General features: G+C 45.9%; 1 protein-coding gene across 2 annotated transcripts in view; it reads right to left on the minus strand.

Moving 5' to 3' along the window:
• LOC120978010 (neuronal PAS domain-containing protein 2-like) overlaps window positions 1–19,730 on the minus strand; it is a 215,026-nt gene that overhangs the window by 57,295 nt on the left and 138,001 nt on the right. For both annotated transcript variants that reach the window (XM_040406243.1, XM_040406244.1), the window contains exons 4-5: window positions 14,204–14,358; window positions 13,773–13,864 (exon numbers count right to left, since the gene is read on the minus strand). In XM_040406243.1, the coding sequence (XP_040262177.1) occupies window positions 13,773–13,864; window positions 14,204–14,358 (247 nt within the window). The remainder of the gene's footprint in view (window positions 1–13,772; window positions 13,865–14,203; window positions 14,359–19,730) is intronic.

Consider the following 19,730-nt stretch of genomic DNA (forward strand, 5'->3'; position numbering starts at 1 on the left):
TACAAACGTAATGAAAAAAAGAGGGCTTTTCAGGACATAAAAATAGCGCAATAAACGTAAGCACTTCCCTGCGGAGCCCCTCGTGCAGATATTTTTGTCTCTCTGTTGCTGCAGTCCATGCACTTTGAGACGTCGGGTAAATACATTGTTTTGGGACAGTCTTGCTTTTACATACAATTAAATCTCCAAAAAAAAGGCAATGAAACAATATGCGTATAATTGCAATATGGAGTTATAAGCACACACTGCTCCCTTACTAAAATGAATAAGAAAACCGCTCTTCCCTCTCTGCATAGGGTTAATTAAAGTGAAGCTTCACGTTTGGCCAACTTGAACCCCAAGTCCTGTACTTGCTGACTTTGGCGGGAGGGGGCACCTCCTGGACAGACCTGCTATGGAAGCATCCCGTACTTACCTGCTCCCCAGCACCTGGTACTGGCCCTTTTCTCTCCATCCTCGACTGCCTCGCTCAGGTCCCCCCACTGTCAATGGCTGGCCACAATGACCTACTTCCCTTGTGTCACATGAGCAATTGACATGACACAAGGAGAGCATCAGCTGCAGTGGTGTCAAAGCAGATGTTGACAGGAGAGGACCTGAGCGAGGAAGCCGAGGGCGGGGAGCGAGGGAGCTTGGGCCTAGTGCGGGGGAGCAGGTAAATATGCTTGCTTTGTGGATGCTGATCATATCGGGCAGAAGTGAATATTTAGCTCATGGTAAGAAAATATGTGTAAACCAGACGTCAACTCTCCTGGTTTTAGAAGGAGTCACCTGGGTTTTGGGGCCCCTGTACCAAGCACCTGTGACCAGGTGGGTTCTCCTGGGACTGGGTCCTCTGCGCTCAACTGTATCTTTGTCCCCATGTACAGATACAATTGAGCAATTGCCTTAGGATTTGCAGGATAAGGGAAACATTAATTCCCTACGTTGCCATACGGAGCTTCTTTGTGATGTGGGCGAGGTGATAACATGTAACGCCACCTGCGACATTCTTCAGGAGCAGACCTGGCTAGTAGAGACAAGGCCTACATCGCTGGATCACAACAAGGGACGAGGGACAGGTGAGTATCATTATACAGAGCGGGTGTACACATAAAGGGGCACAGAACCTAGCACTATATAAAGGGGGTTTTGATGCTATAGTTATGTTATGGACGTGGTTCTGGTACTGTATTTATGTTATTGGCTTGGCTATGGTGCTGTAGTTATGTAATGTGTTTGGTTCTGGTGCTGTATTTATGTAATAGGTTTGGTTCTGGTGCTGTATTTAAGTTATGAGCTTGGTTCTGGTGATGTATATATGTACCATGCTTGGTTCTGGTGCTGTATATATAATGAGCTTGGTTCTAGTGCTGTATTTATTTAAAGGGCTTAGTTCTGGTGCTGTACATATGTATCGTGCATGGGTCTGGTGCTGTATTTATGTAATGAGCTTGGTTTTGGTGCTGTATTTATGTAACAGGTTTGGTTCTGGTGCTGTACATATGTATCTGTAATGGGCGCCTCCTCCTAGGGCCCTCTATGTAATGCGACCCAGGTGTAGGAATGCTGAATGGTATAGTGCGGCCTAAAATGTCCCTTTATGTGAGTCACTGTGCTCCTACCTGGATATAGCTGGACCCCAGGCTTTGGCTCCGAAGCAATAAATAGGGGAAATAACTGAGGGATTTGAAAGAAAGATTGAGTCCAGACCTTGTATGGAGTTGAACAGCAGCTTTACTTTGGTAAACGTTCATCAGAAACAATCTTCAAGCTTTGTCTTGGTCCTAGCAGGCTTTAGCATGCAAACTGGCAGGCAAACTCGACTCTGCTACTCTCTGGCTCTGCTGTACTGACAGGCTGACTGTATAACTCAGATTCTTCTGTCTGCTGCACCTTCTCTCTGTAGTCTGACTCTTAAGTTATGCCAGGGACTATGCTCCTGGATTCTGAGGCTCTTAAGCTGTGACCGCCATGGCCAGCAGAACTTAAGGTGCCCTGGCTGGCTTTGCCCTGCACACCTTCCCCTAGAAGGGGCTAAGTTAGACTAACTCTCACTGGTCCCCACCCTACCTGCAGGAAGTAGGGCTCGCCCACTTCTACACAGAGGGGGTTAGAATGGAATGGGAAGCTCCATTCTGCCTAACCGCAGCTCTGCAGTGTTTGCTGCCACCTGCTGGTGAACTAAGCACACTACATTTGAACATAACAGTTACAAACATTAGAAATACCGTACAGTACCGTATATAGGACGTGAACAAAAAACACAAGATGACACTTTGTTAGCCTATTAGAGATAGTAGCAGGGTGCAGAAGTGTTAATGCCACTCTGGGGCATTACATATCTGTTACAGACAATGGTTGTGAAACCACTGTGCCAACCAACTGGTACTGGCCTTTGCTGCAGGGGAGCTACCAGGACGCTACTTCTTGGAATAGTCCTGGTGTGGTTGGCAGCTGGGGTCAGAGACACTGGTGCAGGACACTGAGGTCACAGGCAAACCAGAGACAATAACAAGCCGAAGTCAGGGCAGGTGGAGTACATGCAAAATCCAAGAGCCAAATCTGAGGTCTGGGCTGGCAGCAGAGGGTCTGAATCCAGTAGACAAGAAGAGGATGGTACACAGGTGGACAATAGAAACAAGACACCAAAGCAAGGTACTAGCTCTGGCAAGGAAATTAGGTCAGCAGCTCAGTGTTATAGCAGACACTAATTAGCACAGAGCGAGGAGAGGATGGGAGTGGTACTGAGGGCAAAAATGGGTGTAATTGAGTTCAATGTGTAACAGACACAGCGAGTCAGCGTCGTCAGGCTCTGAGGTAACAGTATCATGCTTGGTTCTGGTGCTGTATCTATGGAATAGAGACAAAACCACTCTGCCAAAGACAGGAAAAAAAAGCGTGCTGCACCAGGAAACTTCAGGTAAGTAAAACATTTTTGTAAAACACAATAAAAACAAGCTACGCGTTTCAGTGGTGGTCTGCCACCTTCATCAGGCTAGGTTACATAGGAAATACAGGTACTTTTATACCCCAACAACAGGTAATGAACATAAGCCCCAGCTGGGTCAGGAAGGGGGGTGGGTGAAGCAGAGAAGGACTATAAAGACCGCCCATTCGTGCCGGTGACGTTACCGGGCTTACTGCTAGGAGGAAGCCTCTGCCTAGCTTACCCATGGAGAGCCCAATAAGCCACCAGATCTTAAGAAAATTCCCTTGCCCTGCGCGATTCAGCGCAGGGCAAGGGGGAGCATCAGAGCATAAAAAGCTCTGATGCTCCACTCATCCAGGGTGAATGAGTGCAGATCGGCTTGTGTCCGAGTTCAGGTCTGAACCCGGACAACCCCTAAAGTTTACCCGTAAAGTGTTGTTAATTCTGCTTTACTAAAAATAAGTACCTGTTAACATACAGATTGTCTTAAACCAGCTACATATCCTGCCACCTCCAGGGAGTCCAGCTATAGGTTCCTTACTCCATAAAACTCCTCCCACAAGGGGATTGAGGGCATTTTACATAAGTATTGATATATATTAATGGGGCATCCTTGACATTTTGCCCTGGCGCATGACAGGGATCTTAGTGATTTGAGACTGATTGTCTTTGATTTTATTCCAGAGTCACATTCATCTAGGTTCACAGCTCTTGTCAACAGGGAATATTTTTGGATTTTTAAATTAAACACATTATTCCTAGATGGGTTAAATGAAATGGTAGAAAAAAATTAAACGCTGAGTCACATACTTTTTTTTATTTTTTATGTTTTTCAAGTTTTTTTTCTGTGATCAGCGATTTATTATTGCACTGCAAATTATATGACTATGTTTATTAGACATGTTCACTGATGTATGTTTTTTTTGTTATTATAGCTATCTTAATGATGTCTTCACTCCCATCCTATTCCTCTGCATTTTTGGATTCACAGGATCTTATCACACTACAGTATTTGAAATCCACACTATTACAGCACAGTCACTTAAATTTTTCCTATCCTGGTACTGTATCTTTTACACTTTGCAGTTTATACTCTGGGTTATCTTCCTTGCATTGCCTACATAGGGTTAAACTTACTCCCTTTTTCAGTCTATTAAGGGTTACTCACCTTTGTCTGCCCCTCCCTGGCCCGCTAAGGCTTATGTTCCTTCTCTGTTGTTGGGGTATAAAAGTACCTGTATTTTTTTATGTAACCTAGCCTGATGAAGGTGTCAGACCGCCACCAAAACGTGCAGCTTGTTTTTATTATGTGTTTACAATAAATTTTTACTTACATGAAGTTCCCCAGTACAGCAAGCTGTTTTTCCCAGAGTGGTTTTGTCTCCAGTGTTCTCCAGCCTTCTGCAGTGTCCGACTCTCAGCACTGCAGTCTGGATCCTCCCCCAGGCGTGGGGTTGAAGTTTGCTCATTCCTAGTGTTGTGCCTAGACCTGCACAACACCACTTGGTAGGGTACCTCCAACGGTGGCCTTGTCCGTACCCTTCTGAGGATATCACACAGGAAGCACCCCCTCTTTCTTTTGTTTTCACAGCATCTATGGAATGAGCTTGGTTCTTGTGCTGTATACATTTACTGTGCTTGGTTCTGGTGCTTTATTTATGTAATGAGCTTGGTTCTCGTGTTGTATATATTTATTGTGCTGTTTATACAGCCAGGTCCATAAATATTGGGACATCGACACAATTGTAACATTTTTGGCTCTATACACCACCACAATGGATTTGAAATGAAACAAACAAGATGTGCTTTAACTGCAGACTGTCAGCTTTAATTTGAGGGTATTTACATCCAAATGAGGTGAACGGTGTAGGAATTACAACAGTTTGCATATGTGCCTCCCACTTGTTAAGGACCAAAACGAATGGGACAATTGGCTTCTCGGCTGTTCCATGGCCAGGTGTGTGTTATTCCCTCATTATTCTAATTACAATGAGCAGATAAAAGGTCCAGAGTTCATTTCAAGTGTGCTATTTGCATTTGGAATCTGTTTGTTATGAGTTGGAGGTCCCAGGAGAGACCACCGCGTCGTCAAGCAATAAACAAACAGAAATCAGGTACAGACACACAAGAGTTTATTGCACAAACCAAAACCAGGGAAGGCAGCACAGACAAAACATGAGCTCTATGTACCGTCAGCACAGTGGGAGAAACCCCCCACTGCGCCACTGTCTAGTAATACTCCGGAGGGCGTGACTAAGCATCTCCTGGTATTCACTAGAGCCCTAGATGGTAGGGTTAGACTTTGCCGCAGGAAGTTGCCAGGGTCCACTCTGGAGCGTGAACTAGACAGTGACAGCAGGAACGAATGGACAACAGGTACCAGAAGGTACCGATGGCACATAGGCAAACATAACAGACAGGCAAATACAAAACAGGGCAACTAATAATACAAGCAGGAGTTCACGCAAGGGAGCAGGAGTGGCAATGAGCAGAGAAGGACTTGCTCCACCAGTGGTATACTGCGTGGCCTTGCGCATAGCACTCTGCAGCTAGGCGCTTGCTGAACCGAGACATATGAATACACACAAAGTAACTAAAACATACTTGGCAGAACAGATAACAGAAAGACAGGAAAGAGGACGGGAAAGGACGTAAATGAACAAGTAGGAAACCCACAGAGCACAGACAGACAGACACGGATCCCATGGGTCAGCAGCATGGGAGAGAGAGTACAAACCAGGAGCAGGACAGGACAAGACAACACACACCAGGAGAGCTGAAACAGAACTGAGGAAACCTCAGCCTTAGGCCTCCTGCACACGAACGTTGTGTGCACCCGTGGCCGTTGTGCCGTTTTCCGCTTTTTTTCACGGACCCATTGACTTTCAATGGGTCCGTGGAAAAATCGGAAAATGCACCGTTTTGCAGCCGCATCCGTGATCCGTGTTTCCTGGCCGTGAAAAAAATATGACCTGTCCTATTTTTTTCACGGCCAACGGTTCACGGACCCATTCAAGTCAATGGGTCCGTGAAAGAACACGGATGCACACAAGTTTGACATCCGTGTCCGTGATCCGTGGCCGTAGGTTAGTTTTTATACAGACGGATCCGAAGATCCGTCTGTATAAAAGCTTTTTCAAAGCTGAGTTTTCACTTCGTGAAAACTCAGAACCGACAGTATATTCTAACACAGAAGCGTTCCCATGGTGATGGGGACGCTTCTAGTTAGAATACACTACAAACTGTGTACAAGACTGCCCCCTGCTGCCTGGCAGCACCCGATCTCTTACAGGGGGCCGTGATCAGCACAATTAACCCCTTCAGGTGCGGCACCTGAAGGGGTTAATTGTGCTGATCACGGCCCCCTGTAAGAGATCAGGGCTGCCAGGCAGCAGGGGGCAGACCCTCCCCCCCCTCCCCAGTTTAAATATCATTGGTGGCCAGTGCGGCCCCCCCCCCTCCCTCTATTGTAATTATTCGTTGGTGGCACAGTGTGCGCCCCCCATCGGCCCCCTCCCCTCCCTCTATAGCATTAACAACATTGGTGGCCAGTGTGCGGCCTCCCATCTCTCCCCCCCCCATCATTGGTGGCAGCGGAGTTCCGATCGGAGTCCCAGTTTAATCGCTGGGGCTCCGATCGGTAACCATGGCAACCAGGACGCTGGTTGCCATGGTTACTTAGCAATAGTACAATAGTAGAAGATTCATACTTACCTGCTGCTGGCTGCTGCTGCGATGTTCGTGTCCGGCCGGGAGCTCCACCTACTGGTAAGTGTCATTGCTAAATGAACTGTCACTTAACAGTAGGAGGAGCTCCCGGCCGGAAGCAGACATCGCAGCTCCCAGGTAAGTATGAATCACTACTGCTAGTAACCCGCTGCCACCAATGATGGGGGGGGGGGGCTAGATGGGAGGCCGCACACTGGCCACCAATGTTGTTAATGCTATAGAGGGAGGGGGGCCAATGGGGGGCGCACACTGTGCCACCAACGATTACAATAGAGGGAGGAAGGGGGGGGGGCGCACACTGTGCCACCAAGGAATTATTACAATAGAGGGAGGAAGGGGGGGGGGGGGGGCTGCACTGGCCACCAATGATATTCAAACTGGGGGGGGGGGGGGGGTCTGCCCCCTGCTGCCTGGCAGCCCTGATCTCTTACAGGGGGAGATGATAGCACAATTAACCCCTTCAGGTGCGGCACCTGAAGGGTTAATTGTGCTGATCACAGCCCCCTGTAAGAGATCGGATGCTGCTAGGCAGCAGGGGGCAGTCATGTACACAGTTTGTAGTATATTCTAACTAGAAGCGTCCCCATCACCATGGGAACGCCTCTGTGTTAGAATATACTGTCGGAAATGAGGTTTCACGATCTAACTCATATCCGACAGTATATTCTAACATAGAGGCGTTCCCATGGTGATGGGGACGCTTCAAGTTAAAATATACCATCGGATTGGAGAAAACTCCGATCCGATGGTATAAAAGGGACTCCAGACTTTACATTGAAAGTCAATGGGGACGGATCCGTTTGAAATGGCACCATATTGTGTCAACGTCAAACGGATCCGTCCCCATTGACTTGCATTGTAATTCAGGACGGATCCGTTTGGCTCCGCACGGCCAGGCGGACACCAAAACGACTTTTTTTTCATGTCCGTGGATCCTCCAAAAATCAAGGAAGACCCACGGACGAAAAAACGGTCACGGATCACGGAAAAACGGGACCCGTTTTTGCGGACCGCAAAAAAATACGTTCGTGTGCAGGAGGCCTAATATACACAGGTTCCATAGGTGCAGCAAAGAGGCCACACCCATGGAGCAGACAGAGGATTAACTCCTAATAGGAACACAGGGGAGTTAACCCATACAGAACCACAAACACACAGAAACGAAACTTCAGCGAGGAGCGCCGAACGAGCAAGGACAGAAGGTCACAGCCAGAGATGGTGGCTGTGACACTGTTGCTGTCAACTCTCAAGATGAGATCCAAAGAGCTGTCACTATCAGTGAAGCAAGCCCTCATTAGGCTGAAAAAAACAAAACAAACCCATCAGAGAGATAGCAAAAACATTAGGCATGGCCAAAACAACTGTTTGGAACATTCTTAAAAAGAAGGAACGCACCGGTGAGCTCAGCAACACCAAAAGACCCGGAAGACCACAGAAAACAACTGTGGTGGATGACTGAAGAATTTTCCCTGGTGAAGAAAACACCCTTCACCACAGTTGGCCAGATCAAGAACACTCTCCAGGAGGTAGGTGTGTGTGTGTCAAAGTCAAAAATCAAGAGAAGACTTCACCAGAGTGAATACAGAGCGTTCACCACAAGATGTAAACCATTGGTGAGCCTCAAAAACAAGAAGGCCAGATTAGAGTTTGCCAAACAACATCTAAAAAAGCCTTCACAGTTCTGGAACAACATTCTATGGACAGATGAGACCAAGATCAACTTGTACCAGAGTGATGGGAAGAGAAGAGTATGGCGAAGGAAAGGAACTGCTCATGATCCTAAGCATACCACCTCATCAGTGAAGCATGGTGGCGTGGGCATGTATGGCTGCCAATGGAACTGGTTCTCTTGTATTTATTGATGATGTGACTGCTGACAAAAGCAGCCGGATGAATTCTGAAGTGTTTTGGGCAATATTATCTGCTCATATTCAGGCAAATGCTTCAGATCTCATTGGACGGCGCTTCACAGTGCAGATGGACAATGACCCAAAGCATACTGCAAAAGCAACCAAAGAGTTTTTTAAGAGAAAGAAGTGGAATTTTATGCAATGGCCAAGTCAATCACCTGACCTGAATCCGATTGAGCAAGTATTTCACTTGCTGAAGACAAAACTGAAGGGAAAATGCCCCAAGAACAAGCAGGAACTGAAGACAGTTGCAGTAGAGGCCTGGCAGAGCATCACCAGGCATGAAACCCAGCGTCTGGTGGTGTCTATGCGTTCCAGACTTCAGGCTGTAATTGACTGCAAAGAATTTGCAACCAAGTATTAAAAAGTGAAAGTTAAATTTATGATTATTATTCTGTTCCATTACTTTTGGTTCCTTAACAAGTGGGAGGCACATATGCAAACTGTTGTAATTCCTACACCGTTCACCTGATTTGGATGTAAATACCCTCAAATTAAAGCTGACAGTCTGCAGTTAAAGCACATCTTGTTCGTTTCATTTCAAATCCATTGTGGTGGTGTATAGAGCCAAAAATGTGTCGATGTCCCAATATTTATGGACCTGACTGTATGTACTGTGCTTGGTTCTGGTGCTGTATTTATGAATGAGCCAGGTTCTGGTGCTGTATATATGTACTGTGCTTGGTTCTGGTGCTGTAATTATGTAATGAGCTTGGTTCTTGTGCTTTATATATGTACTGTTGGTTCTGGTGCTGTATATATGGAATGAGCCAGGTTCTCATGCTGTATATATGTATCATGCTTGGTTCTGGTGCTGTATTTATGGAATGAGCCAGGTTCTGGTGCTGTCATTATGTAATGAGCATGGTTCTTGTGTTGTATATATGTATCATACTTAGTTTCTGTATGTATGGGATGAGCCAGGTTCTGGTGCTGTATATATGTGTCATGCTTGGTCCTGGTGCTGTATTTATGTAATGAGCTTGGTATGGCATCGTATCTATGTGACTACTGCATCTTAAATAAATTGTTATGCAAACCATGCTCCTCCAATTTTTGCTACCACCTGCTGCTGTTATTAACGCCCTATGAAGGGCTCTCCCAGATTGACATGTTTGTGTTAGGCCTCTTGCACACGAATGTCCCATTATATAAATGCTAATTCTTGTCCGCAAAACAGACAAGAATAGGACATCTATAATTTTTGCGGGGCCTGCGGAACGGAGCAACGGATGCAGACAACACACGGAGTGCTGTCCGCATCTTTTGCGGCCCGATTGAAGTGAGTTGTCCGCACCCGAGCCACAAGAAAATGCGACTCGGATGCGGAACCAAACCACGGTCGTGTGCAAGAGGCCTTACACTTATAAAAACTGAGACACTGCCAGCTGCGCCATACCAGAGTCTAACTTGGCATAAGTACTCGTATACTATCATCCACAGCAATGGTTCTGTCATGTTCTAGCGCAGGTTAGATAAAGGCGGTGTCTTACCAGATTTTAGTTAATCCATTTTGGATGTTGCTATAAAGTAATCTACGAATACATGAGGATTATTTTATAGTTTATGAACCAGCCATAAAGATTACATGAAGCTGGCATGTCTTACCTGGTCATTTTCCAAGAGACACGGAGCTGACCTGGGCACGCAGTGCTGTTATCCTCAGCCATGCTCATTATCGATCCCTCTCTCTATTTCCTTCCTCCTTCCTAGAGTGGTGCCAAGCCTGTATAACCCTTCAGGCAAGCGGTGCCTGTGGAACAGCTTCTCCAAATGCTTACGCTATTACCATTATAATTGCAGAATTACTGATGCCAGCTCTGCCCACTCCCTTCTTCAGAGAAAACAAGCATTTACTCTTGACATACTATGCCTCCACTTGCCCAAGTGGAAAAACAGAAAAAAGGAGGGATTATGTGCGGAGCAGCATTCATTGTTTCACAGAATAAATTAGCCTGATGACTACAGAAGAGCTGGCACTGATTTCTAATGCATGCAAATTGGTTACACAGGCGGCAGATCCAGTCTGCTAATACAGAAAGGAGGATGCTCCCAACCTGTGTTTCTCGGGCTCACGTATTCATTTACATTTTTGTTCAGCGACTAATTTTCTAAACAGAGTTTTTATGAACAGAAGAAAATAGCTGTGACTGCATTACTGCTGGCATAGGGGCGTACACAAATCTCATAAATCCCTATAGAAAAAATTAATATAGGCCCCCTTGCCCCACCTAGTTTGCCAGTATGCATGTGTCAAAAACTCCCAGGCAATGCAGAAAACTAAATGCAACGCCCCAAACTTCTGAGAAATTTTACTTTTTGTTTTTATATTGCGCAGAAGAAATTTTATTAAAAAAATTGCAACAAAAAGAAATCGCCCTTTTTACTAATTCATCAACGTACACAAAAACAGGACATAAATATAACCCATAATGCCCAACATAAGGTGCAGTCGTATAATACCAAAAGTTCTTGTTAGGGGGCTCTATACTGGCCTGCAAGATAACACTGTCTAAGAAAGGAGTTGGAGGAGAGTAAAGCTTTCCCTCCAGGTGTCCCAACGTGTTTCCCCCATTGAAGGGTTCCTCAGGGGATGATGCCACCACAAGAAACATATAACACAATTGACATGCTGGGCATTATGGGTTATATTTATGTCCTGTTTTTGTGTATGGTCATGGATCAGTTAAGGCACTTTCTTGATACTACAATTGTGGACGACATTTATTGTGGGTGACCTTCACCCCTTACCCGTTTTTATCATATGTATCAATGGTCTAAATAGTCTGACATTCCCAGTGACTTCTTTTGCGTTCTATATTATTAATCTCAGTGAATTGATTAAAAAAAAATATTTCACCATAAAAGGCCTGTGACATTTTGTCATTTACTAAAGCGATCCGAACTGCAGAGAACCTACCGTAATTGAACAAAGGACTATACAACTGGTACTTTTTCACAAGCTATAGCCATGCTATTTTCTGTAATACTTACCTGTTCGTCTGCATTGTTCATTTTCAAATAGAATTTTCAAATAACAGTATGCATAGAATTATAAGAAATCAGTACCATCTAACTTAACAAAATCATGTCACCTGAGACCACACCTTAACCTAGGGTTATGCACGGCGCACAAGTCAGGGTTTCCAACCGTCCAGAAATTTCTGGACAGTCTGTAAAAATAGGCAACTTTTTTCCTGTGTTCGTGAAAAAATATAGACGTGTCTGTGAATTTTTTTGAGGCTGGTTGTACTTGACTAGATTATTTTGGTGTTAATTATCATCATTTTACAGCTCACAGTAAATGCTGGTAATGAGTTATTATCAGTATATTGAGCTCTAGACATGTGTTATAATCTTTATTATTCATTATGGTTTGTCCGTAAAAAATGTTGGATGCCAGTAATTTTGGGACAAGTTGTCCAGAAAGAAGAAAAATTTTGGTTGGTAACCCTGGCCCAAGTGATGTTGGATATCACCTGTCACTACCAGAGCTTTGGGACGTTCTCACAGCTCTGTTTCTCCACCCCTGTGATGATGTCACTACTAGAGCTGGGAGGAGTTCTCACTGCTCTGTTTACTTTTGGTTTCCTTCCTCCCAGCTGTTCCTCATGCGTTTGATTTCCCTCTCTTTATATCACCCCTCCTCCTATTGTAGGGCGTGGATTATAGTTCTCATTTCAGTTGTAGCTCTTGCTTTAGTATCTTCACTTGTAGCTATCAGTTCACTGGACCTGTGTTCTGCTGCAGCAAGCACTACGGATATTGCCAGCTGTCCTTGGATCCGTCTTCTCTGCGGCTGCAACACCTTCAGCTAAGTGTACAGACATTGTTGTGTACCTGATTATTCTCTGACTGGATCTGAGGTGGCCGCGGTTCCCTCCATATACTGAGTAGGGCACCGGTGGCCGTGCCCCTTCCACTATTGTAGGGGTTACAGTGGTCATCAGTCTTAGGCACGTGGGCATGCCTCGTTCCGCCATTTGGATCCGGGTATGTGCTTTAGCAGCATAGGGAGAGCTTTGAGGGTATGACAGGGGTCACCCTTTATCCTCCCTAGTTTGGGTCCGGTCAGTAGCTCTTTTACTGTGTATACTATTGTTGCTCACATACAGCCGTGACATCACCCAAGTAACAGTAGGCCATTGTACTGCATAACTTCCCAAGAACTTAAAGGGATTCTGTCATCTAGCTTTAGCATATAGAGCCCTTTACATGTGCTGCGCCATAGTTAGGGATGCTTTCGTTTAGTTACAAAAACTATTTTGTAAGTAGGTCAGTAAGGGCTGTAACCACAGTTTCAGAAGCCCAGCACCGCCCATTGTGAAGGAGCCCAGCAGCGCCCCACACCCTCCAACTTCCCTCCCTGCTTCCCCAACATCACACAGTTGAAGCGCCGTAATCTCGCCCAGGACAGCAAGCGCATGCGCAGTTCGTAATCTGAGGCTGATGCCAGCACAGCCCTGTAAGGAGCTCTATATGATAAAACTAGCTGGCAAAATCCCTTTAAAGATGACCTGTCAACTCTCCTGGCATATGTTTGAAAGGACATCTGTCAGTAGATTTGTACCTATGAAACTGGCTGACCTGTTACATGTGGGCTTGGAGGAATAATATTATTCACTATACAGACCGGTCAGGAAAGTTGACTGATCTTTTCTCAAAGGGATGTCTCACTTCAGCAAATGGCATTTATCATGTAGATAAAGTTAATACAAGGCACTTCCTAATGTATTGTGATTGTTCATATTGCCTCCTTTGCTGGCTGGATTCCTTTTTCTATCACATTATACACTGTTCGTTTCCAGGGGTGACGACCACCCTGCAACCTAGCTTCAGTGGTGGTCGTGCTGGCATACTGTAGGAAAAAGCGACACCCTCTCTGGTGGCCGGGACCATGGGAGTGCGCATAGGAACGGCAGCTGATCCCGTCCACCTCATATCTGCGCTGCTGGAAACGAGCAGGGTATAATGTGGTGGAAAAATTACTCAAACCAGCAAAGGAGGCAATATGGACAATCACAGTACATTACTTTCTCTACATGATGAATGTCATTTGCTGAAGTCAGACATCCCCTCAGATTTTATATCCCAATACGTGAGACACTGCCCTCTATAGCGAATAACCGCAGGGGCCGCCATTTACTACAGACAAGTCGTCCTCCTGGTGGACATGTGTCAGAATACAACGATAAGCTTTATAAATTGTTGAAAAGTCTTACCTCTAACATCAACTGGGTGAACTCTTCATTACTAAGAAAAGAAGGTTTCCAGTCCTGTCTGATCTCGGAGGCTTCTGTCTGTGCTGTGATTTCTAAGGCAGAGACATATACATTGTTCATATATGAATTCATATGACACGGTCACTAACTACAACACCTTTGGTGAACGTTTCCGGCAGAGAACAGCCTGCTGGAGTTCACCAGGTCCAGCACTGCCGGATTCCCTAGTTCACCACCGGATCCCCATTGACTGTAATGAGGTTGGGAGATGATCCGGCTGCTTTTTGGCATAAATGGCAGGTTGTCCAGCTGGCAAATACCACTGCATGCACAGCAGCCTTTACTGTATGCTGGATCAGACAGCCGGATCATTTCTGACAGACATGTGGACGCAGCCCTACACCATACCATAACCCAGCATTAGAGGATACCTTTCTGTTTCTGTAAGAAATCAATAGTTCTTTGGAGAATGGTGGACTTGTCCATCTTGAGGGGGTGTCCATGACCATGCAGCATTGTACACAGCTCCTTAATGAGAACATTAAATTGGTCTCTTCTCTTCTTTTCAGATTTATTCCGTGAAGCCCTAAAATGAAGCCAAACAATGTAAAGTCTGGTTAGGCCGTAAAACAGCAGAACTCTTTGTTGTATCACATAAAATGATAAATCTGGGCTTTATGGCCAGTACAAGGCTAGGACTATCTCCAGGGGTGCACCTAGCCTTTCTGCTGCCTGCCCATGTCCCTTCCACTGCCCCCTCTTGCTCCTACCTGGCGATCGCCTCACCTGGCCTTATTGGTGGTGCACCCCTGACTATATCTCTCAACGTTTGATTCCTAAATTGCAGGACCTTCAGGAATGCTCCTAAGGGTATATGCACACAGCAGTGTAGTTCATAAAGATTTTTCATGAGGATTTTGCTGTATTTCTGCACCAAAATCCACACTTGTACTTGCGGATTTCATTATTGATTTTGAGGCCGATTTGCCCGAGATTTGCATGCTGCGGCTTTCAAAACTGCACCACAGGTCCGTTACCATCCATAAAAAGAAAAAAAAAACATGCCGTGTACATGAAAGTTGGAGAATCTCATTAACTTTGCTGGTACTGTATTATGTTGTGGATTTTCCACATGAAAATCCGGACAAAAACGTGCATAACACACATTGTGTGCATATAGCCTGAAACGGCACAGGAGTGCATCTTTTTAAAGCCTCTTGCCCACGACCATATGCCCTCCGAGATATACGGTCTGTGAGCGGGCCATACGTCCTAGAGCGGCATTGATCGTGCGCACGGGAGCGCACAGCATCATAGATTACAATAATGCTGTGCATGTCGGGCCGCCCACAGGACTATTGTCCCGCACTCATATAATCATATGAGTGCGAGACAATAGCCCCGCGGGCGGCCCGACATCTGCAGCATCATTGTAATCTATGATGCTGTGCGCTCCCGTGCGCACGATCAATGCCGCTCTGGGACATATGGCCTGCTCACAGACCGTATATCTCGGAGGGCATACAGTCGTGGGCAAGAGGCCTAATTCTGATAAGCACAGGCCACTTCTGTTTGTAGTGAACTTTCGGGGACTGAAAAACAAGACTGTTGCAATATATACTATGACCAAAACCATATTTTTCTCTTATGCAATAATAAACCATAAATTGCTCTTTTAGGGTCCATTCACATGTCCGTAGTGTATTGCGGATCCGCAATACACCCGGCAAGCACCCCCATAGAACTGCCTATTCTTGTCCGCAATTGCGGACAAGAATAGGACATGTTCTATTTTTTTCCGGAGTTGCGGACCGGAAGATCGGGGGCACGCTCCAGAAATGCGGATGCGGAGAGCACACTGTGTGCTCTCCGCATCCATTCCTGCCCCATTGAGAATGAATGGGATATTGCGGAACGGATGCGGGCCCATTCCACGGACGTGTGAATAGACCCTTAAGGGATATATTAAACTCTACAAAAATAACATTGCCGGCAATCCCCAAAAAAGAAAACAGCAGATCGGCAGTCAGACCCACATTGACTTCAGTCTGTGGTCCACATTTTGCAGCCCAGTATAGGACATGTCCTTTTCTTTGTGAATCAGACATACGGATGCAGAAAGCACAAAGATGATCCGTGTGCTTTCCGCATTTGTATGTCTGTTCCGAAAAATGCAGGCCATAGACGTGCGCTTGGCAGCTGAAGACATCTTTGTTGGTCCCATGTTCATATGTGCCTGCATTGCTGAGAAAAATGATGTTTTATTATATGCAAATGAGCCTCTAGGAGCAATAGGGCTCAGCTCTCTCTGCAACTGCCGCACCCTCTGCACTTTGATTGACAGGGCCAGGCAGTAAAAACCTCATAGTTCATATGCGGGCACATGAGACCAACACAGATGCCTTCAGCTGCCAAGCGCACAGTTTTATCTGGTTACAGATGGCCTTTAATCAGGTTTGTCCCTTCATCATCTCCTGGTAGCCTCATTCAAGGACCAGAATTTGTAAAAGTTGACTTTGGAAGCAATATAACAAGATATTCCATGCAGATCTTCACTTTCTCTTAATCACCCCTCATATCACAGAAAAATGTGATCTGAAAACAGGGATTTCAATCTGAGTCCTGTGGATTTCTGTAAGTGCGTATCATTGCAACCAGCGGGTCTGCTTTGTGGGAGCTACATTTAATGACTGTAGAGGCCAGCATAGCTCCAGCGTTAGTCATCAGTATTTCCACAATTCATCTTGATTGATCAAAATCCTGACTGTATAAAGCCAGAACAGCCAAAGCACAGAACCACCGGCTGACATACATACATAGTCCTTTGTAAAACATGGAAGTATAATGCAATATTCTCAAATGTAAGCCTACTGGCCGAAACTAGAGACACGATTCCATCTGATGGGAGGAAAGTCAGAGAATGATCATAAGGCTCCATTCACACGTCCGCAAATGGGTCCGCATCCGTTGCGGACCCATTCATTTCCTATGGGGACGGAATGGATGCGGACAGCACACAGTGTGCTGTCTGCATCCGCATTTGCGGAGCGCGGCCCCGATCTTCAGGTCCGCAGCTCCGCAAAAGATTGAACATGTCCTATTCTTATCCGCAGCTGCGGACAAGAATAGGCATTTCTATAGGGGTGCCGGGCGGGTGTGTTGCAGATCCGCAATTTGCGGGTCCGCAACACACCACAAACGTGTGAATGGACCCTAAAGGTGATGCTCAGACAGATTACCCAAAAGGATATTGCCTTATATTCATTTCTTCATATCTAGATTCATTTTGTAAGCAGTAGGCAGGGGCAGACAGGGAACTTAAAGGGTTTCCGTCATCAGAAAAATGGGTATTAAGCTGGGCGACATTAGCAATGTGCTAATGTCAGCTGAACATAACTATATTAGTGCCATCTCACCATGTGCCGCCGTTATTTAGAAAAGCAAACTTTTATAATATGTAAATGAGCCTCTAGGAGCGGGGGAAAGGGGGGCGTTGCACCTGCTCCTAGATGCTTCGTTCACTTACCTCTTTCCACGCCTTTCTACACTTGATTGACAGGGCCAGGCCAGCGTTGGTCTCCTGTCTGCGCAGTGAGGGAAGGATGTTCGCCGACAGCCCCTGCGCTGAATACGTCGCAGTGGGTAAGCCGGCTGCCGGCGAACATCCTTCCCTCACTGCGCCTGCGCCGAATACTGAACGGGACGTCGCAGGCGTTAGATTTCCCAGGAGACCAACGCTGGCCTGGCCCTGTCAATCAAGTGTTGAAGGGCGTGGAAAGAGGTAAGCGAACAGAGCCTCTAGGAGCAGGGGCAACGCCCCCCATGCTCCTAGAGGCTCATTTACATATTATAAAAGTTTGCTTTTCTAAATAACGGCAGCACATAGTGACATGGGACTAATATAGTTATGTTCAGCTGACATTAGCACATCGCTAATGTCAGCCAGGTTAATACCCATTTTTCTGATGACAGAAACCCTTTAAAGGGGTATTCAGGTAGGTAAAAGTTATCTCCTATCCAATCAGATTGGTGGGGGTACTTGCCAATAGGGTAGTCTTGAGAAAAACTAAATTTGGCTTTCCTACAATCGGTCAACAGGCTATAGAGTGTTTAAAGGGATTGTCCAGTGCAAAAATATTGATGACCTATCCTCAGGATAGGTCATCAGTCTGACTCCCGGCACCCCCGCCGATCAGTTGTTTGCAGGCAGGGGTATTGCTATGGTCTCAAAAGATCCGGGGCCCAAGCCCCAATGCATGTGGCCCAATTCTCTAAGTCGACCAACCGACCCCTAAGCCCGCTATAGCTATACAGCTATACAGCAGCACGTACCTCTCACATCCAGTTTCTCCCAGGTGACGTCTCCTCTGATGTAGATCTTCTCTGTCATCATCTTCTCCATTCGGTCCGGACACTTCTCTCAGCCGCATCTCGTCTCTACAGAGTGTGACATACAGACATCTTAGCTTCCTCATTTTTCTGTACCCTCAAATACTATCCTAAAGAAAAATGAGTGCCCCCCATAGTAATAGTGCTCCTCATAGTCCCACCAATAATAATTCCCTTCTAGAATGCCCTCATTAGTAATACTGCCCCTACAGTGCCCCCAACTGTGATAATGCTCCCCAAGAGTGCCCCCATTAGTTGAAGAGCCCTCCAGTATTAATAATGCCCTTACAGAGCCCCTAGTAAAAATAAGCCCCCCTATTGTTCCCCCAGTGGTAATAAAGCTATCTACAGACCCCTCAGTAGTAATAAGACCCCCACAGTGCTCTTAGTAGAAATAATGCGGATCTATAAGTCCCTCCTATAGAGCCCCCAGTAGTAATAAGAACGCCTAATGTCTTCTGGATTTAAAATGCCCCCATAGTGCCCCCAGTATTTATAAGACCCCCTACTGTTATAATGGTCACCCTGAAGTGCCCCAGTATTTATATATCGCCCCCTACTGTTATAATGCTCGCCCTGAAGCCCTCCCAGTATTGATAATGACCCCTGCAGTGCCCCCTGTAGTTATATTCCTCCGTTTACTGTCCTCAAAAATTATAATTCCTCAGCCCCTCCACCATACAGTCCCATGTAAATAACATTATTTCCCTTTTCCGCCATAGAGTGCCATGTAAATACCATCACACCATCTCTCCAGCCCCCTCTAAAATACAGTCCCATGTAAATAACATCACACCATCTCTCCTACCCACCTCAATATACAGTCCCACTTAAATAACATTACCCCCTCCCCAGCCGCCTTCAACATACAGTCTCATGTAAAGAACATAACCCCCTCCCCAGCCACCTTCAACATACAGTCCCATGTAAATAACATCACCCCCTCAATATTCAGTCCCATGTAAATAACATCACTTCCCCCCCCAGTCACCTTCAACATACAGGTCCATATAAATAAAATCACCCCCTCACTAGCCACCTCCAACATGCAGTCCCATGTAAATTACATTACCCCTCAACATTCAGTCCTATGTAAATTATATCACTCCCTCCCACAGCCGCCTTCAACATATAGTCCCATGTAAATAACATCCCCCTGCCCCAGCCACCTCCAACATGCATTCCCATGTAAATAACATCACTCCCTCAACTTTCAGTCCCATGTAAATAACATCACTCCACCCCACTGTCCCTTGTAAATAACTTCCCTCCCTTCAGCCCTAACATACAGTCCTAGTTAAATAACTACAACTACAACTCCCAACATCGCTCTGCCTCTCACGCTGAGTAATCTACCCCTTCACTTACCTCTCCTCATGTAGCAGACAGCTAACAGCTTCTTCCTAGGACTTCTCTTCACTGCTGAGCCCTCCTCTCCTGCACTGTAGTGATGTCCGGTTCATGAACGAAACGTTCTTTTGAATCGATTCAGTTCACTGAACCGGAGGAGTCGATTCCTCTGACTGAGCTGATCCGTGGGAAACAGATCAGTCAGACTCAGTACATAGC

Source organism: Bufo bufo, chromosome 8 (assembly GCF_905171765.1).
Source record: "Bufo bufo chromosome 8, aBufBuf1.1, whole genome shotgun sequence".
NCBI classification, from domain to species: Eukaryota; Metazoa; Chordata; class Amphibia; order Anura; family Bufonidae; genus Bufo; species Bufo bufo.